The sequence below is a fragment of the Alnus glutinosa genome, chromosome 4, assembly GCF_958979055.1.
Source record: "Alnus glutinosa chromosome 4, dhAlnGlut1.1, whole genome shotgun sequence".
Taxonomy (NCBI): Eukaryota; Viridiplantae; Streptophyta; class Magnoliopsida; order Fagales; family Betulaceae; genus Alnus; species Alnus glutinosa.
The window spans coordinates 32,699,920-32,722,235 of NC_084889.1; the positions used below are offsets into that span (position 1 = coordinate 32,699,920).

The 22,316-nt window shown below is 34.5% G+C and overlaps 1 protein-coding gene across 1 annotated transcript; it reads right to left on the bottom strand.

The window, feature by feature from the left end:
* Window positions 1-614: 614 nt before the first annotated feature.
* On the bottom strand, window positions 615-11,960 carry LOC133865536 (autophagy-related protein 11). Its single transcript, XM_062301959.1, has 5 exons — window positions 10,000-11,960; window positions 6,905-8,603; window positions 2,355-2,575; window positions 1,661-1,874; window positions 615-1,243 (listed from the first exon to the last, which is right to left on the bottom strand). The coding sequence occupies exons 1-5, from the start codon at window positions 10,941-10,943 to the stop codon at window positions 827-829; spliced, it is 3,495 nt and encodes a 1,164-aa protein (XP_062157943.1). The 5' UTR covers window positions 10,944-11,960; the 3' UTR covers window positions 615-826.
* Between the last annotated feature and the right edge of the window lie 10,356 nt (window positions 11,961-22,316).

Genomic DNA, 22,316 nt, shown 5'->3' on the forward strand with positions numbered 1-22,316 from the left:
ATTGAGATGATCTTGATCTAAGTTTTTCTCATTTACCCCTTTGCTTGAAGTTCGTATATTTGGTTCCATTGGTTGTTCTTGTTTTTGGGTGGTTTTTGTTTATGGAGTGGTCATCTTAGGGGAAGAATGGCTTTGTTGGTGGACAGGAAAATGAGGATTTTGCTGTTAAAATTTTGGTCATATAATCTGTAGATAACTTCTTTTTGTACTAGCAGAGGATTATATAATTTTATATTAATTACTGAAAGTTGGTTGAAGTTTCTAATATAGTTGATTATATTTACTGCCTCAAAATCATGTCAGCTACAATTCAATTTCTTTTTCTACTCTTTTTCAAGGTGTTTTTAACACTCAGACATGATAACCATTGAGTTTGGCTTGCTTCTATCGAAAAAAAATTACTGAAAATCTCCCGTACAAAAATTAACTGTGAAGATTATCTCTAGTAAAAAAAAATAATTAGAATTCTCCTTCCAATTTTGCAATATACACCATTTATTTTTGCACAGATTTCTCCAGGCATTTTTTCACTTGAGGCAAGCCGAATTCAATATTATTCACAACTTCTACTCAAGTGAAGGATCAAATTTGGATAGATAAAAACCAATTTAAGATCAAGAGCTTGATAATATTCACATTATTTTTATATATATATTTATAGAAAAGAAGTAGCTATATATACAAAGGGGACAGCAACGTTAATTGGATCATCAGCTATACACAGAGAATCAAGTTCAACTCCCAAGTGGGTTTAACTTTTGAATGTTATATCAAATATGTACACTTGGACTCTTCTTCCCTCACGTCTATCTGCCTGAAGCAGGGATCAGGAAGGGGGTTGTGAATGAATGGTGGTATCAGGTAACATAGCTACTGTCACTACGAAATATTCACAGCCTATTGGGAGACCGAAAGGGTTCAAGGCTGACCCTGAATTCAGGATCAACCGATCGGTCCCCATGTCAGAGGTCAGATGATCCGTTTGATCCGCTCTACCGTGCTCAGGTCTAGTTGAAGTAGGAGGCGATGACTTTACGGTCTGGCGTTCAATATGCACAATCTGCCCAACAATGTAGTTAGGTCGGCTTGGAAGATGGTCAGCAAACAAGGCCACAGATTCAGCAGACAAGTAGTAGTTTGAGCAGTTCCGAGTGATCGCCTCATAATGCCCAGCTGAGGAAAGAACAAATGCAGCAATCTCATGAACTTCCAAGCGGCCAAAAGATATTTTTTCTTTGTTTGCCTGTAGCAAAAAATCAAAAGCAATAACCACCCATTAGTTCATGGCTCAATTGAGTACAGTAGACAGATTTCACTATTCGATGAAAAACGAGTCTGGCTTTTAAACCACAAATAAAGCACTCCTTATACCCTAAAGACTTTTTTCTTTTTCTTTTCTATAAGTAATCGAGATATTAATAAGGCGTCCCAAGTACACATAAAATAAGCCACCTAACTAGTAGCAGCAAAAAGACCAAGAAATACTTTTACCCTAAGACTTATCATGCCAAAGAGGTTAAAAAGAGGCATTCAGTCAACCCATTGGCTGTAAGAGGCGAACCACTAGTTTAAGTCAATCCACCACATTTAGTTCTTCTGTTATAGCAGACAACCAATAAACCCATAAGAAACACCATGAACAAATCAATTAACAAGTTACCTGCTTCTCAAGTTGATGTTTAGTGTATAAAGTTTTAACCAGCTCTTTCTTCTCTTCTAAATCCTTCCTAAGCTGTTCATTTGTAGCTTCAGCCTTTAGGTGCTTGCCAAGTAGCTCTTCACGGTGCCTGGACAAGAAACTAACTTTATCTGCAAGGACCCGGATGCATTTTCGAAAATCGGCAGTATCATCGTCTTCATTGTCATTGAGGGAACTGAAACAATTCAAATCAAAACAACAAAAAACCACAATCATGGAGCATGTCAGTGCAAGAATCCATAACAACCCCAAGCCCAGTTAAAAAATAAATAAATAAACAGAGCATCTACTTTCTTCTTAAAATTGATAGAACTTTCTCTTGCACCAATCTCCACGTGACAACAAAACTTAAAAACCTCCTATTTCATCAGACAATTGAAGTATCTAGTGTTTGGAAGAGCCATTTATCAGCTTAACTCTATGCCCGCCCATTCTTTTGACTTGTAACTTAATTAACTGATTTTAGTGTCAGCATGATAATTGAACCATTTGCATACAAAGAAGTTTAGTGAGCCATCCACATCGTTCTCTGGAGGATTTGTGAATCCCTCCTGTGTGGAGGGATAGAGAAAGGGGGGATGGGGAGGAGGGTCAATATAATATATTAATATTTATTATGAAAACATTAAGATTAGTGTTCTAGCAAGTGACTTACTTCGCCAAAGATTGAGCTAAAGTATGCAAGGAATCTGCAAAAGGGGCTACTCCACCGGGTGCATGAATACAATTTCGAAGTCTTTCAAAAAGGCCACGCATTTTCAGGGCAGATGCACGTAGTGCACTATACTCTGAGGCCCTCCGATCAGCTGCACAAAGATGGGTCTGGGCTTCCTCTCTTGCTTCATGCAAACAATTCTCCAAGTGTGCACAATTCATCTGCATGGAGGGGACAGAACTAATAAGAAAACAGGGGAGCCAAAGCCAAAGGGATGAAATTACTAAACACGTGTTTCTCTAAAAGACAAGCAATTATAGTTGTCTGAAGATGATTTATTGGAGACACCCAATAACACAACCAGACAAAGGGCTATAATTCACAACCAAAAATTTCAAGCAAAACAACCATACAACGCCTGGATCTCGGATCTAAATGTCAAACAACAATAATAACTCAAATTGTGTTGATGCTCCAGTTAGCAGTAAAGTGTCAAACGTTTATGTTATCATTAGTAGAATAGTGAAGAAAACAATGAGGATCAATCCAAGGACAAGGCAACTATGTCTGCCATATAGTTTTAAGGTCAAAGAAAACAGAAGACTCTACTCTGGTTCACATAAAGTTAACATATAACAGGCACCGAGGCCAGAGGATTTTATATTTCTTTCTTTTATCTCATCATATATTATGACTATTTTCTTAATAAAAAAGGGCAGAGAATTGCTTAGCTGGTTAACTTCAACAAAGGGCAAATTGGTTTTTGCATGCATCTCCTTCTAATGAATAGGTAGTAAAATAATGACTCCGTTTGTTAATGTGTTTTGGAGATGTTTTTGGTTTTTTTTTTTTTTGATAAGTAATTGCAATTTATAAAAAAGCGCAAAGGGGCGCAACCCTTATACACGAAAAGCATACAAGAGAACCCCTAAAAGGGACGAACAGAGAATAAATTTAAAAATTCTACATAAGTAAAAACACTCAAACTATGATGGGCCGCTATCAAAAAATATAATGTATTGAGCAACCGCTTCCGTAGCTCCACCATAGAAGTCTCTACATCTTCAAACAGTCGAGCATTCCGCTCCCTCCAAATACACCACAGCAAGCACAGAGGAACTAACCGCCAAGCCTCTTTAGCATGACCACACCCAATCGCCACCCCCCAACTACTCAACAACTCCAACACTGTTCGCGGCATAACCCACTCAACCCCAAATAAAATAAGAACGTAGCTCCAAAGATCCCGGGCGACCTCACAGTGAAGCAACAAGTGATCAATAGACTCCCCACTCTTCTTACATAAACAACACCACTCAATTACTATAACATTCCTATTACGCAAGTTATCATGCGTCAATATTTTGCCCAAAGCAGCTGACCATACAAAGAAGGCCACCCTTGTTGGAGCCTTAACACGCCAAATATTCTTCCAAGGAAAATATGGAACAGATGGGCCATCTTTCCTAATAAGCTCTTTGTAGAAGGATCTCACCTCAAATAAACTTTTATTAGAGGGATTCCACACTAACCTGTCACCCTCTCCATGTCGAGCCGAAGTGGAGTATAGTCGATCGAAGAAAGAAATGACCATATCCATCTCCCAATCCTGGATTTGTCGCGTGAAGAGAACATTCCATTGAATTACACCATTATGAACCACCAAATTATCTGCCACCATCGCATCTTTGTTCCTTACTATACTACAAAGCGCTAGAAAGCATTGCTTCAAGGATGTATCCCCACACCACCAATCTTGTCAAAAGCTAATATTTGATCCATTCCCCACTTCAAAACGAACAAAATTGCAAAATTTCTCCCACCCCCTCCTTATATGTTTCTATACACCCACTCCAAAAGAACCCGAAACCTCTTTCGAGCACCACCCACCCTTTAAACTCTCAAATTTGGCATCAATCACCAAACGCCATAAAGCCTCTCTCTCCCTACCATATCTCCACAACCACTTACCCAAGAGTGCTCGATTGAACTGGATGAGATTATGAACTCCCAACCCACCTGCATGCAAAGGTGTACAAATCTTATTCCAATTCACTAGATGAAATTTGGTCTCATCACCAATGCCACCTCAAAGAAAATCCTTTTGAATTTTATCTAGACGATTAGCCACCCTCACTGGAATAGGAAACAAAGATAAGTAATAAGTGGGGATGTTGGAGAGCGTACTATTAATAAGAGTCACCGGGCACCCTTCGACAAATACATTCGCTTCCAACCCGCCAACTTCCTTTCCATTTTTTCAATAACACCATTCCAAATAGAGGTGGACTTGCAAGAAGCACCCAACGGCAAACCCAAGTAAGTCATCGACAAAGAAGCAACCTGACATCCAAGAAGATTAGCCAACCTTTCAACATCCTCTACACCGCCAATTGGAACAATTTCTGATTTTCCTAAATTAATTCTCAAACCAGAAGCTGCCTCAAAGCCTAAGAAGATACATCTCAGATGTCGAATTTGTTCTTCTTGAGCACCACAAAAGATGTTTTTGGTTTTTGGTTTCAAAAAGTGTTCTGATATGATATAAAGGTGAAAAACTATTTTTGTGTTTTTACAAGTATTTTGTGTTTGAATTGTTTGTTAATGTTTTTGTTTTGTTTTGAGAAAAAAATAAAAACAAAATAAAAATTTTAACAAACAAGGCCAATAAAAATTTGATTTATATTCAATACTTGGGTCAAATGCTATGTTTCTATATTTTTCCTTCTTTTATTTTGTTTTCATTATTCTTGTATTACTGTGGAAAGCTATAAATAACATTTGTAATAAGTCAGCTGCTCAAGGATCATATATGAGAGCTAGAAAGCATAAAACATGAAACACAACTCTTCTCTTTTTCCATCCAACCTTTTAAACCAATTAAAACCTTTAAAAACACTAGTCTTGTTTGGGTCCCAATCTTCCCATATAACACCAATCCTACCCAATCAAACCACTATCACGCAATAAATGATGTTTATATATCTGTAAACCCTAAAACATATATTAAAAAATAAAATATTTTTCTAACTCATAAATTGACATCCTCCATTACAGTTTCTGTTAGGCCAACTAGACCACCAAAATAAATGCTGTGTCTCATAACAGATGAAAATTTGCAAATAGCATACATTATACTAAAGAAAAATAAACATAATAATCTTCGTAAAATGTAAAGATCAAGTGAATAGGCATGAGCACAGGGGAACTCAAAACACAATATGCCCTATCTATTATCATGTTTATTTTTTCATATTAAAATGTGTCATCTTTAAAAAAAAAATTAATCTACCGTATGACGGTAGCAGTACAGAAAAGTAAAAATTCCTCCGCCACTTTAATAAATAAAAGTTGATAAATTTTCCATTTAGGCCTACTAAAATAGCTATCATGCAAGACACATAATTTGGATACTCTCAAAGAAGATCTGTAGAGATCTTTAATCAGACCAACCAATGATATTTCCATTCAGGTGAACCAATATCGTATCCCACAAGACCAAAGTATCATGAAAAGGCTTCCTGAAATCTTTAAAGTTTCACCAAAAAAAAAAAAAAAATTCATTCATGCATAACTAAACATTACGCAGAATCTCATCAAGACCTAAAGTTATAGTTTGTCCGTAGCAACGAAGAATGTCAAATATTTTGAGGAAAGAAAAAGAATGTAGATTCTAATCTCTTCACAGAGCCAACCAATATGAACAAACAATTATTTCAAAACAAAACATTGCAATTAGACTCTAATAAGGATTAGTTACAGAAAAGAAACCCAAATTCAGAAAGCATGGTACTCCCCAATTTTAATGATAGTTCGTTTACTAATATAAAATAAAAATAAAAAAACATATCCAATTTTAATTGGAATCTACCATCACTCTTATGACAAAAAAAAATAAAAAAAAAAATGGTGAATTAAATAATAGTTTGCATGCTGAGCTCCATTTCCACTTTTCTGTTGCATCTAAGCCTAACCATGTCATAGAAAGTTCACAAGTATGTCGCAAGCTCCAGTATTTCTATATGCCACACATCCATTGTTCAAAGGTATCATTAGATTCTAGGCATATACAAAAATTCAGTTTCCAGATTAAAAGCCTAGCATCCTAATTCCTAAGTGCTAAGTTACTAAAAGAACTGACATATAACAATCATTTTTTAGGTCAAACTCGCAAATAAGATGGCTTGCGTCACTGTGTGGATATATGCAAGTGCTCTGTACTAAAAATGACAACAAAAGTCAGCTAGGTAAGCAGTTAAACCATGATAAGAGATATAACTAAATTTAATCTGTATACATCATAGATAACAGCATCTCATAGAAATTCCAAAAGATAAGTGTAAATATCAGAGGGGCAGAAAGCAAGGGAGAGGAATCATCTGAAACCTAGTTATAAAACGAGCAACAGACACACAGAGAGAAAGAGATGTTAAATTTGTAAAGAATTAACGAGCAACTATTAAAACCATTAACCAATTAATTTGTAAAAATCCTATTAAAAACCAAAAACAGAAATAGACAAGAAATGTATTTTATCAGCTAGCTAATACCTGAGATTCATCAATGAGCTTCCGACTTGCTTCCAACTCCCTCCTAAGCAATGCAACCTCCTCCATGCTAGCTTTAAGCTTGGCATTTGTTTCAGTCAACTGGTCTGACTTGTCTGCAAGTGCACTTTGTAATTCCATCAAAAGATCACTCCTAACTTTGGAATCCAAACCCCGCTCAGCTGGTGGGTCTGAAGGCAAAATATTCAGATGCTCAGGCATGCTCTCAGCAGTGGAACTGTTTGTAAAGGACATGCCCAACTGTCCTACCATCTTATCTTTCCCTTCTCTGTCACTGACTAGCAATTCTCCGCGATGTGGCTCCAACATTGAGGAATCAAGCTGATGATTTTGTATTCCGGAGGAATCCATCATATTCTCATCCACCCCTTCTCGAGCTCTGACTGGTTGCCCAGTGAAAAGCCCCAGTTTTGCGTCCAAAGAATTTGAGATACAAGAAACCTCATCCATGGGCTCGGATGTAGATACATATGTAGATGTGCAAGGTGTGTGGGCTTCACTACCTAAGATTTCTGGCTTGCCGTCCTCACCCTTCTCAGCCAAAAGGGCAAAGTCAGTTGTATCTTTGTTACTTGAGAGATTCTGCCCTTGCATATATTGATCAGACAATCTCTGCTCCAATTCTTGAATGCGTTTCTCATACGACACGCACTGCATCTGCTTCATCCTGAGCATAGATTGTAGCTGTTTCTCATATTCATCTTTCAGATGCAAGGCTTCAGCTGTCTTCTCTGCAGCATTCTTCAATATACCATCCAGCTTATTATCATCCAAAGATTCATATTCAACTTCATGACTGAGAGAACAAATCAAGGCAATTGCAGAAGCAAGTTCAGCTTTCAGTTTTGCATTCTCAACTTCCATTTTGCTAGTCCCAGCAATCTCCACCAACTCACAGCCTTCAAAAAGCTCCTCAGAGACATATTTCTCAAGCGTGTCCACAGAAATCTCTTCAACCTCAGCCGAATGAGAACTGTCATTAGACAAAGAAAATGAACCTTTTAAGCTTCCATGCTTCTCACCCCTGAAAGGCAGTCCTGCCAAATACTGAGGAGCATATCGATCCAGGTCTGAAATGTCAATATCAAGCAAACCAGTGTCAAAAGGAGCTATATTGACATCACACTGACTAGGGGTATCATATAATCCCATGGATGCTAATACATCCCTAGGTATGTAAGAACCATAAGCCTTCAAAAACTCCTCCCGCCTCCTCACCTCATCCTCCCTCTTTGTAGCAAGCCTTTCAGCCAACTGTCCAGCCATGCCCATGTAAAGCTTCATTGAAGCCTTTCTTCTCACAACTTCTGCGAGGCAGCCTCTGTATGCCGGGCCAATCCCATGGACTAACTTCAAGTCCATAAACAGATCATCCTGACGCACCATTGCCTCTCTAAAAACAGGAAACTGTAGCTTTGCATCTTTGATGACATAAGTAACATAAGCTATCTTTTGCATGTAATTATGCACAAAGCTGTTCATTTCATTCTTCTTATCCCTGCAAAAGTCCAACAGCTTAGAAATTGCATGATCACAAGCTTGCATCTTTGGTAGGTTATTCTTGTCATGGACATCATACATAGGACCCAAGGCTGAAACTGCATCATGAGGACGAAGTGATGAAGATAATTGGCTGGACAGACAGTCATCCACAAGTTTCTTCACCGTATTGACATCTTTGCTGCACGAATACAGATATATGAAGTTATTGGTCAAATTGATAACATTTTAGAAATCATAGGATTACAGCAGAACAAGGTACCATAGATGCACAAACTATGGAATACAAACTGTACATGATTACAACAGCGATTAAGTTTCTTTCTCATGAATTAATGCAGTTTCATCTCATATATTTTTTAGAGAAAATCGGGATGCTGTATTTTTGGAGAGTTTTCTGCTGCTAGTTTATAGAAGTAAAATTTATTTTGAGGAAGGGAACATATAGCTTTACTCCAGCCTCCAGGATTAAACCCTCAAAGGTACCCATAATTCAATCATCTCATGCAATTGCAGTGAGCACCCAGATTATTCTAGCACTTCTTTCACTGAATCACCAACCACAAGGATGCCTTTCCTATTTTAGCCTACTCAAGGAACTCTTCCCCAGCTTTCTCCCTCCCTCAACCTCTTTTTTATGTCAATAACTCCATCCCAATTTCCAATGTATATAATTAGATCCTCCATCTCTCACTTTATATTGACTGTCTATAGTTCCATTCCCATTCCCAAAGTACAGGCAGTAGAGGCAACCAAATGAGGTCCAAAACGCTAAAAAGGTAGTTCCCTTTTCTAAATCACTAACCCTGCCCTGCTGTCCAGTTTCCTTGAAACAAAATATATTCAGGGCATGGTTCCCAAAAAGTTCAACACCAAGACATGGATCAAAGATATATGACCAGGTGCATTACCAGCCCAGATGATGTAATACTTGCTACCAGTATACATAATGAAGACCAACTAATGTAAAGCATAAGTTCTGTGTAATCAGAGGCACTTTACGCTTTCAATGATATTTGTCGATTACTTATAAAAAACAAAAACTAATGTAAAGAATAATTGCATGTCTATTGGAGAATCTATACATATGGCTAAAAGCTAAACAGTACACATTTGCCACACCGATGATGCATATATGCAATGGAACAAGTAATGAGGCGTATAAGAATGAAACAATTAATGAGTACATATGGAGGTCAATTACATATACCAAAGAGCCAAATAGCACATGCTTGGTTACCATGAACCTATAATTAGTTTCGCCATCAAAATCTTCAAGCATACAAAAAAAAACAGAAAAAACGTCTCCATGTGAGAAATGCCAAGTATAATATTAACCTGAGATTAGCAGTGTTCGAACAACATTGCACACAGCAGTAATAGGGAAACAACCTAAAACCAGTTCCTGGCAACTATGAAACATAGCCACAACATACTTTAGAAACAATCAAATGACCCCATCGAACAAGAACTTGAATCAAGCCTAGAGTGAGGAGCAAAAATAGGCATTTCGAAACCAAAAAAATAAGGAAACGAAAATATAGCTGAAACTACGGCAACTATAAAAGATAACCCACCTCAAAGATTGCAGTATACTCTTTTGTTCGTTGATGAATTGCTGGTCCTTCTTAATCATCACCTCCAAGTTCCTAGTAGGAGAAAAGGTCCTACTAGCAAACAAATCTTCAACCTTGCGTTTCACCTCACCAAACATTTGCTTAAATTGTGAAACCTTATTCTCAAACTGCCTGTGGGAACCGCTACAAGTATCAGCTGACTTCTGCAAGTTCTCTTCCTTCACAAAATCCAGTAGGCACTTGCGAGTAGCTGTCTGTACACCAGGGGGAAGCTTGATGGATCTCAATTTCTCAATATCCCTCCCAAAATTCAATAGGAGATCAGAATGAACCCGGCGCTGTTGTGAATAACGTTTCATGAAGTCCGCATAATTTTGGTTAATCATCTTATAGTATTGATCCAAATTACCCGTAGCAACCTCCAATGCCCTCTCTTGAACCTCTAGCTCCCGCAAAAGCCTCAAACAGTTATCATATTTCACCTGGCTACGACTATAAATTGCATGCCCCCGGTGGTAATGGTACCTGAATTGCCGCTCATATGAAGGCAAAGCCTTCAAAGCAGGGTCAGAAGCATTATCCAACGGATGATGATTATGTGTCGAGGACGGTGATGGAGGGTCTGCAATATCCAGTACATCAACCTGTTCCGGAGGAGGCCGCGGCGAATTGGTTTGCAGTCTTGCCTTATTGAAGATGAACACTTCCCGGTCATCTGAAGGAAGCCTATATGCCGAAAGCGGCCGCTGCGGGTCAAGTTTCATATCCAAACAGAGAACAAGCTGGTCATTGAAACTAATCATCGACTCGGATTCAATGAACCTCATAACCGCCTCAACTGGCGTGGTTTCATCGCAGTCGAGCTCAAATGAATGTCCATTCTCAGCAATTTGAACCAGAAGCTTGCCTCCATGAACTGAATCTTCGGTGATAGATGAACTCATCTTATCGTCAGAACAAGAGTTCTCCACCACAAATTCCTAACAAACACAATTAGAGCCCCAATACCACCTTGTTCAAACAATGGAATTCTCAACCCCAAACTGCAAAACTAGTCAAAACAAGCTCTCAGCTAAAGCTGAAACAACAAGAAGCAATTCAATTCGACTCCTCTAACAGACAATCCTCACCCAGATGCAGAATTCTCAATTATTAGACCTTAAGCCTCGAAAGACCCCGGATTTATTCCCAGCCCACCACCAAACTCTGTAAAAGCAACCTAATTCTCAACAAAACCACGAAAGATTTTAACAGATAATGACACTAACTGTCATCGACCCAGCATTGGTGCCACCAATACAAGCTATCCGCCAAAGATTATCCCACAAAAAACCTAAACTTTAATCTCCAATCCTTCCCAAATCCCTAATCAACACCAACCAAGGACAACAATCGCCCAAAAAAATACCATTTCCTTCACAAACCCACCAACGATTATGCCCAAAACCCCCAAATTATCACCGACCCACCTTTAAGTTCCACAAATTAGCCCAAATCCCACCAGACCCACCAATTTTTTCCCAGTAAAATCCCCAATTTCCTTTCCACCAAGTCCCGATTCTTCCCAAAAATGAACACCCCACAAACAAAACCACCCAAAACCACGAAACGCCCAATCGAATCAAATCAGAACTTCAAGCAAAGGGGTTAATGATAAAAACTTGGACTGAGGCACCAAGATAATCAACAAAAAGCGATTACGTGAAGATAAGAATCTTCTTGGTTTTTTTATCTCTCAGCACAAGGTTTCACGAAACCCCTTTTATCTGTGCTCGTTATTATTGTAATCTACGCAATCTTATCCTTCTTCTTCTTCTTCACCGATTTTTTCTACTGCTTTTAATTTTTCTTTCCTTCTTTTTCAATAAACAAACACACAGAACCTTCTGCAAGAAGCAACCACCAACACCAAGCGTAGCAGTAGAGCTCTCTCTCTCTCCACAATAACTTTGGAAGCATAGAAAAGCTAGCAGCTTTATATCGCTCGGATATGATTGCACTTTTCTATTCGTACCGCAACTTCACGGATCAATATCTCCACGATTTCAGAAAAAATTTAGATTCTCAAATTAAGGGTATTTTGGACGATTCATATATTAAACGGCATAAAAAATGTTACACATTAAAAATATTACATATTAATAATAAAAATTAAATATATTTTTATTAGATTTTTGTACTTTATATTTATATAGAAACTTTGAGAAAATACTATATTTTAGTATAATAAAAAAGACCATATCTTCAAAAGTGAAGAAAATACATTTTGAAATGATTTTTTTTTTTTTTTGCTAAGATAATATGCCATATCTTTAATATGTAGCGTTTTTTTTCGTCATTCGAGGTAAAAATCAGGTTGAATTTATATAATTTGAGAATCTCAAATTTTTTTAAAATCGTAAAGGATTATAATCTCAATTTCACACTCATATTTTTTTTTTAGTAGTACTCGAAAAAACCAAAATAGAAAAAGAAATGAATTTGTTTGGCTGGTTAGCATTTTATTTTTAATTATTTTTTATTATAAGGTTTTTAAAAATAATGCTCACCGCAGTTTTATTCTTATCAATAATCCTCGGACAATGACCATCTCCAGTTCAAAAGAACTAGAAGTAGTTAGTTTAAGTGGAGGGGTAAACTTGTCATTTTATTTTTTTTTGAACAAATTTATCTCTCTATTTCAACTAACTAACTCATCTCCAGTTCATTTGAACCGATTCCAAATGCATAATCCATAGGCTGCGGCACCAACTTCAACAATATATTCACTTTTTTGGTGGTCTTGATTGGTAGCCTGGATTCAAAATGGACTGTTTAAATTTCTATCAAAAATAGCTAATTAAAACTATTTTTTCCTATTTTAATTAATCACTTTTCAAATGCATTTCTCCCCCAATTATTATTATTATTTTTTTATCTTCTAGATAAATATTATTCTTCACCCCACAACCAATCTAGTATAGGCTAATTGTAAGATTTCAGAATTCAAAGTATTTTTCCTTATATTGCTATCTATAAGTTTGGTACAACTTTACAGCTTCAAAGTCAATAATGAGAGGCGTTTGTCATCAATGCTGTGAGTTGGAACCTTAACCGTCTTCAATATAGAACTCTGCTTTGAGTGGAGTTTTGCTTCAACAATAATGACGACTCTTCGACCAATTATTGTTAAAAGAAAAATAAATAAATAAATAAAAAGAATTAGATAAACACGTTTTTTAGACTTTTGAATATTAGCCATTTAAAATACAATTAATTAAATGCCATGTAATTAATTAAGTCGGTTTTAACAAATTTATAGCATTTAGGAAGTTTAATTCAATTTGTTCTACTGTTGAAATAGAGGTTATGATAACATTAAACTGTCAGTTTAGTAACTTTTGGAAAATATTTTTTTTTTATTTTTTAAAAGCAAAAATATAATTCTCTCAAAATTATTAACAAACAATTCAAAACTAAAAAATACTTTTCGAAATCATAATAAAATATTCCTAGTTTTAGTTCAGATTTAACCAATTCAAACTTCAATTAAACGCCAAAAACATTAAAAACGGCATAAGTTTTTAAAATATAGAATCAAATTTGAGTTAAATCAACTAATTAACACGTTTTTTTAGATGCATATAATATTGTATGCCAATAAGGTTAGGTTAAGGTGAATAGTGATGATGACATTCAATCACATCTCACTTGTAGTTATATATATATATATATATATATATATATGCATGTATTTCAATTGAAACTATGAAGTGCATGCAACACGTGTTTTATATGTTAAGTTGGATTATGACGCCATTCTTTTATATTTCAAAAGGAATTAGAGTATATATTAAGTTTGATTTCATGACTTATAAAATAAAAAATAATAGAAAAAATAAAATAAAATCTTTGATTTCATTTATGCTCACGTTATATTGATCCATAATTATAAGAGCATCTCCATCCATTTTGGTGTAGTGACTTTTATTGTAGCACTTTTTAGTTATTATTATTATTATTATTTTCTCTCATTTTTCTTTCTTCCTCTCTCTCAACTTCAATAGTTAAAAAATACATTTAAAATTAATATTTAAAGAAAATAGAAAGTGAGACAGATAATCTGTTGGAGTATGTATTGAAAAGTTTGTTAGTAAAATGAAAAATTGTGTATTTTGAGTAGCTAAAATAATCGCTACTACTGAAGATACTATAACCATTGCTAAGGCACATTGGGGTGTGGCCTACGGGATTTGATTCTTGTACAACACCAATACAACAACCCCTCACATGAGGGTGGGCTCCAGTATGTAAGACCCACCCTCATGTGAATGATTGTTGTACAGTTGTTGTATTAGTGTTGTAAATCTGACATTTTCCGTGACCTACACATTGGGTCCCACTCAATGTGCCTTGGTGTTGTGCCATTGTTGTGCACAAAGAGTGCAAGGATCACTCCCCTGATGTGTCAATTAATTTTCCTAAGATTCAACCCACATACAACCTTAATTGTCGGTATGCATGTGACTTGACCAGGCTCACAACACTACATATATATTTCAAAAACCAAATCATGGTGCACATGCATGTATGGTCTGTGCAGTTTCAACGAGTTCATATTAGACAACGACGTACTTGTTTTCACATAAGCCGCTTCTTAATTGCTTCAGAAAAATCTAATGTGTCAATTTAATTAATCTAGTCATACCAGAAATTTGCTTTTTTCGATCGACGACTACTCAACACCTCAAATTAATTATTGGGATAAGATGTTCATATATATATATATATCATGAGACTATAAGATTTCAATAAAATGAAGTCAATTATAATTAAATGAACCCAATGAGATGAACCCCAAATTAAGTGGAACCTATTTGAATTAGTTCTCAAAAAAAAAAAAAAAAAAAAAAAAAAAAAAAATTGAACCAAATTTTAAAGAATTTGAAAAAAAAAAAAAAAAAAAACCTTTTTTAGTTCTAAGAGTTTTAAAAGAAAGAACATTTATTATTATTATTATTATAAATGTATCAAAAGAAAAAGGAAAAAAAAAAAAAAGGTCATCAAAAGCATTATATTCCTAAAAATAATAATAAAAGAAAACTCTCAAAAAGAAACCAATTCTATTATTTGGATTGAAGAAAAAAAACATGAATTGAGGGAAAGTAAAAAAAATAAAAATAAAAAATCCATAATCCAAAATAAAATTATTTCAGAATCCTCTATTCAAATTCAGTTTGGGAATGAACTTGAATCTTGATTATTCTCTACTTTTTTTCAAAAATAAATCATATTTTATTCAATTTTTTCAAATTTTATCTCACAAAATCAAACCTCAAAATTTGCACAATAAATTAAAATTAAATTTTAATTTCAAAAATTTCAACATTCAAACTGACTAATATATAATTACTTATTCGAGACAAGTTTTCTTTCTTCTTTTTTTTTTTTTTTTTTGGACAGCTCAAATTACACTGGAATCTAGGCACTCCGATTATTTAGGCAATTGGTGGGGTAGAAAAATCAAGAAATGATGATCAAAAGGGATACAAACATAGCCGACAATAAAATGAGATTAAAAGTCAAAAAAATTCTAGATGACAAAGATCTTTAACAATATTGGCCGCTTTCCTTTCAACAACAAAAAGAAAAAGAGTAGAAAGAGGGCCAAGAAATTTCATGGTAGCTAACTCCTGTGGACAAAGTAGACCTAGCTAGCTAGCTAGCACTTGTGCATGCATGAGCATGATTACATTGCACAAGAGAGAATGAGTCCATCTAGGTGGGCTAGGGCTAAGGATCGATGGGGACTGGTCTGTGTTTACATTTGTGTTCCCCACCTTAACTCAAGAGAATATGATATGAAAAGGGCCAGAAATAGAATCATTCTACCTGCAGGTCAGCATTTTTGAATAAATAATAATTATATCATTCTGTTCAGGTCTTTGTGTAATTAATTGGATGGTAAGTTCTTGGCAACTTCCCCATCTTCTCGGCTGCTTCCTGCAATTGTTTGCATGTGCATGAAAATGTCAAAGAAACCCTCTAATGTCTGCCTAAGATTATGGATTCCCCATCTGCAAGTACTGTCAGGGATGCAATTTCCAATGCCTTTTATGAGGACCCTGTTTAATTCACCTCCCCTTCATTTCTCTAAAAAAAAAAAAATTAACATTCAAGCATTCATATCTTTTTTCACTTTTTATATCATATTAACACTTTTTTATAACTATTTAAATAAAAATTTCAAACGAGGCCTGAATTGCATGTACATGAGATAAGGCATCGTTTGATAAATGGTTTCGTAGTTGAATTTTTGTTTAAACAGTAACAATAAATGATTGATATGATATAAAAGTAGAAAAAAGTCTGAAATTTTTTTAATGAAAAAATAATTTTTATTTTTTTTATTAATTTTTTTTTGTAATGAGTTTTTATTTTATTTTAATAGTAATAAAAAAAATTACTCATGTAATATAAAAAGACAAAAATGAAAAAAAAAATGTTAAAAGTTTTTTAAGTAGATATTTTCTTTTTTAGAGAAATGAAAAAAAAAAAAAACAAAAAAGAAAAAAAAAAGTGAGGGGAGGGGAGGGGAGGGGAAATGGTTACCAAACGGTCCTAAGTTTTGAAAATATCTAGGTGTGTTTGATAAGCATTGGGGTTGTATTTTTTTTTAATATATATATATAAATTAATTGATGTGATCTAAAGTAGAGAGAAGTTTATAATTTTTTGTATGAAAAAATGAAAAAAAAAGAAAAAAGAAAAAATTGTTACACCGTAATTCATGTGATATAAAAAGTATAATGTTTTTGAGTTGATTTTTTAAGGAAAAAAATTGAGGGGTTTGTCAAAAATAGTCCAGTCTGTTTACCTAAAAAAATTAAAAGTTAATGAGGAAATTTAAACTTTCTTTTAATATATAAGTGAAGCCCAACATGTGAAATATTTAATTAAAATTAGAGACAAATAATGGAGACAACGTTTAAACTTAAGACTTTTAAGTTTTGGCTATAGTACATATTAAATCATGACTTATCTCAACAATTTAAATCAATAAAAATAAATTATTAATTTAATCATTTATTTAATATTCTAACATATTACCCTCTTGTAAGATTAATCATACAGACTTGAAAATTGAGGGTTAAACTAGTGGCGGAGCCACATAGATCCTTGGAGAGCTTCCTCCTCCGCCTCCTAAGGCCCAAGGTTTTCTCAAAAAAATAAAAAAAATTAAAATTTTAGACCTAATTTTTTTTTTTTTTTAATCCTACCCCCTAAAGTTGGGGAACAAGATCCTCTCCGTTTCTCTCAATTTAGTTGTAAAATATGGACATAATTGTCTTTTCACATTTTCATAAAATGTGAAAAGACAATTATGCCCCTACTTTATAACCAAACGGAAAGAATCCAAATTCGTCAGGGGTGGAAGGCTCGATCCGCCCCGGAGGGTTCAATTATGAAAAGTTGTCATTCAATTTAAATGGTTTGATATTCTTTTAATTTGTATCCTGAATATTGATTTTGATACAAATCAGAACTCCATTTAATTTGCTTGACACTTTCACTTTACCTTCTTCCCTAAGAACACGTTTTGTAGAATTTGGGATGAGAAACTTGAGGAATCAACGACCAAATTAATAACCAACACACGGCATTCACCGAATTGGTTGTACATTTCATATTATTTACGCAATAGATAATATTCTTGAAATATTCTCATAATATTTAATATCTTAATTTCTATATAATCATATCTTAATTACTGTCCCTAGTTTTTTCTTCTATATATATATTTTAATAGCCTCGTAATATAATTCAACTTAATATACATTAAGTATCCATAAAAAAATGAAGTGACTTTTAAAATCATTATTTGATCAATCACACGTCCGGCCAATAATAATTTTGAAAGCTACCTCATTTTTTTATTACTCGGTGGTTTGAACATGGTATCAGAGCCAACGGTCTTGACTTCGAACCTTGTTTTAATCATTCATTCCCGCAATTTCACGAGAAAATACAATCATTCTTTTTCTTCCGCTATTTATATTTATATATTTTTCTTTTTGCCGTTTAAGAAACGTGTGAGGCAGGTGAAATCGTAGAAATGAAGATTGAGGATGCAATCACAAAAATCATCACCGCATGATGTAGTTTATTCCTAAGAGCATCTCTAACGGATGCTTTTAAACTCCTACATATATTTTCTGAAGTTTTAGCTAATTAAATGATTAAAGTTTTAATCATTAATTTCTCACCATTTTTAATTGCTTGTCACCATTTTTTTAGATGCTTTTATTGACAATAAAATAAAAATAAAAAGGATGAGAACTAATATCCAATGAAATTAAAGAAAAAAGGTGACGTCGTTTTCACTGGTTATCTTACTCTGCCTACTAACGTTTCCGGTTTCTCCCTCGGTTTCAACAATGGCGGAGAGGTGGTAGAGGCGATGCCGGGCACAGAGGTTAGGTAATAATTGAAAATGAAGTGCAAAATTTTTTGGATGACGTGGTGGTTTTTGGGCCAAGGTTACTTTTTTTTTTTTTTACATGTTCACGCAAGAGGGGAGTGTGGGGGTTCGAATGGGGGTTCGAACTAGTGGTCTCCGCTTCATGAAGTATGGTCCTTAACCAATTGAGTTACCTTTTAAGAACACCCTAAGGTCACGTTTGGTTGATATAAATATACCAAAAAATGAAATAATTATTCCACAATTTGGTTACATCACCGCTATTAAGAATAACTATTCTCATGAATGAATTATTATCCTTAAATGAGGAATAGTTATTTCTCTAAAAAAGACAATGAATAGATATTTATATCCCCCATAAATAAAAATACCCTAAAAGTTATTTTTCCAATATATCATTTTTTTCATGAATATTTGTAGTGTTTGCTCCCCCTACGTGGCCGACCACCCCCTTGGGATAACCATGAGAGGTGGTTGCATTGCCCCATAGCCCCTCGGTGTCCACCTTAAGAAGCTTTGAAAGTGATACGACCACCCCGAAACTATGAAAGTGGTACAACCACCCCTAACCAGCCCTAATATGCATTAGCTTTTTTTTCTCTCCAATTCCAATTTCCAACAAACCGGTGTAAATTATGGCTCCACATGCGTCGACATTGAAGCAATTATTGAAGTACTTGATGAAGCAAATTCAAGTTTGGTCCCATTCGGCAAATTGCATATGGCACATTACACACCACATCATGATCATATTTGGCATCATTGAAACTCCATCCATCAAATGTAAATAAAAACCAAAGCTTTATTTGTTTGTCTTTTGTTGTTTTTTTTTTTTTTTTTTTTTTTTTTTTTTTTTTTTTTTTTTTTTATCAAAATAAAAACATTACAAATATCTTAAATACAAAATATTCATAAAACACAAAAACTCAAACAAACAAAAAACACTTTCCAACAAACATTATGTACGTTACGCGAATGATTTCATAAACACATAACGGGATAGATTTTGGATTTTAAGAGAATCTAAACCTTTTAGATTTTTAAGGAACGTACCATTTTCAAATACAATGCATCACGCCTATAAATAAGAGAATTACAAAGACATAAAATATGAGATAAACTTCTATCTCTACGCCTCTACTCGAAGATAAACCCCTAACACAAATAAATTACTCAAAAATAACTCGATCCTACTCTAACTTGAAAATAACCCCACACGCAGAGCTTATTAATTAATGGGAAAATGATTTATAAACTAACGTAGCATTATAAGTGACATTTATCATGTTAGTTACAATTGAATTTAGTTATAAGAATTGTCATTATGAGTGTTACGTTACCTTACAAATTAGCGTGAAAGTCTACATGATATATACTGATCATGCCGTCACAATTAAATTTAATCGTTTATTGACTAATATGATAAGTATCATATACATTATATCACGTCAAGTTGTAAGACACTTAAAAATAAAAGGAAATATCATTTTAAGTGTGACACGCTCGAAGAACCACTTGCAAATCTTAAAAAAAGTACAATATTCTCATTGTAATTATGGTTAAAATCAATTAATCATGGTCTTTTTTCTTTGCTGCTACTTTGGGGGAGGGAGGAACCAGTCATGGAGAAAATTGGCCAAAGTGGTGGCTGAATTGCCCCTTGAATTTCTTATTATTATTTATATTTTTTCCTTATCAATTTTTTTTGTTATTTTAGTTTTTATATTTTTTATTATAGAGAGTGATTTGTCATTTTTTCTTACCCCAAGAACAAGAAGTTTAAGTTACTTTTTAAATTCTAGAGATCGAGCTAGTTGCAAATTAGTGCAACAAGAGAGATTGATTTTGTATTTTTTACTTTATTTTAATTAACTAATCTCTCTCACACTCTTTCTCTCTCTCTCTTTGTACACAATGGTTTGCCTCTTCAAAAATCTTTCTCTAGGCCACTCCAAGAAGAAGACAACACCACCATTATACCTTCCGGGATCCTCCAAGACCATTGGAGTGACGGTGCTTCACGCCTTCACCAACCCCAAATCTAATTTAGACTCAAGTCAAAGTCAAAGTCCAATATACACAATTTTTTTTTTTTAATATTTACTTAATGCCATTAGGGCTATACGTGGGCGTGGATGCAGTTATTAGCGCATAATGCGGTTATCATTTTTAAGTAAGAATATCTGTATCGTGTGATTACTAACTGTTATCCGCGCAATTATTAATCGCTATCTGCATATTAGATAAAGAGTCTTTTGGATCTACTTTAGTAATTTGTGACTTCTTAATTTGGGTCTCTATGAGAGGATACTTTAAACGATTTTGAAAATAACCCGGCATGTGAGATGGTTCGGCGTCACGGCGTGAGTGTGAGATTTGCGATGAGAGAAAATAAAGAAAGAAAAAACTAAACATAACCTTATACTAAATTCAAAACAACATCGTTTTGATGTATTTGTTTATATATGTATATATAAAGGATATGCGGATGTGGTTAGAACTGTTATCCACATTTGCATATGCTGATAATAATTTTTGTTAACTGCATCCATATTCACATATGCAAATAGCGAATAGTTGCAATTAATATCCGTCCGCATGTAAAGTCTAGATACGTACCGTATACTTTTATTTCTTTCTTTCTTTTTTATTATCTTGAGAGATACTTCTCTGTTGTCTTCTTTTTTGGGCTAAGAAATATTGCCACTTTATTGTCTGTAAATTTATTAACTACATGATATATCATCATGATGTTATACACTTGATTTAAAAACCTAATAATTTGTTCAATTGTGCAATTGCAACGAGAGCAAACCTTTAAAGGAGCAAGAGGACGACAAAAGAAGTTTTTGAGGTCCAATAGAATGTGGACAAAATAACATTTCATCATGGAACCTCCTCCTATCTCTAATTTATCCATGGGGTTACATCAAACTGTTTGGACAGGCACATGGGGACAGGCAAAATGTGATGCTGATGTTTCAACCCATATGCTTAGAGACAGCTCAAGTGGACCACATTGAGTTTATGAAACATCTTTAATTTATGTAAATGCTTTGCTGCAAAGCATGCAACATTTGGATTCTCAATAATTTTCTGTCTAAAGAAGACAGGCAGAGAAAATAATAAAGGAACCGAAAGAGATGACTTTCCGCCCGAACAACGCTCTTTACCAAAGTGGGATCCCTCTTTGCTCGGGCAAAAAAGTCATCTCTTAGTCCGAATTACTAGCAATTTAAACATGTAATTTGAGCATATTGAGATTCACACAACAATATGAAACCATACTTTTATATTATCTGTCTAAATTGTTTATAGCCATTCGAGCCGATAACTATTAGGGATTATTATGTTCTTATAAGCCTCTACCCATAAAAAAGTGACAAAAATATACAGAAATTCTGGTATTGTGTCACTGTCATTGTGCAACTTGTTCACTTTTCTGGTCATTTCTTGCAGCTCACGTGCCTCCATAGCTAAAGAATCACATGGAATCAAGGACAAAAGCTGAAAGGCTGGGGATCTGGACTCTGCAAGAGATCATGTCCATTGATCAGAAGGAAAAATGCATGCAAGAAATTCTAGTGGTTAAAGAGAAATAGGATTATAAAATGCTTACTCAAGAATAGTTTTATATTCTTAAATTTCTGATATTGGACCTTATATTTTCCTATTATAAAATTTGAACTTATGGTGTTAGTGATTATTTTAATTTATCATTAGGTCAAGAAAATGTGATTTATTATTATTATTATTTAGATGATAAAACAATACAAGGCAAACCAACAATGCAAAGTAGGAAACACAAATTAGAAAAACAATTACAAGGGAAGTCTTTCCCGTTATCAAAGGGGAG

Coding starts and splice junctions, on each gene's coding strand:
- LOC133865536 (XM_062301959.1), bottom strand. CDS start 10,943: ATGAGTTCATCTATCACCGAAGATTCAGTTCATGGAGGCAAGCTTCTG. Junction 8,604..9,999: donor AGTATACTGCAATCTTTGAG/GTGGGTTATCTT, acceptor GTATTCGTGCAG/CAAAGATGTCAATACGGTGA. Junction 1,875..2,354: donor TTAGCTCAATCTTTGGCGAA/GTAAGTCACTTG, acceptor GAATTGTTTCAG/TTCCCTCAATGACAATGAAG.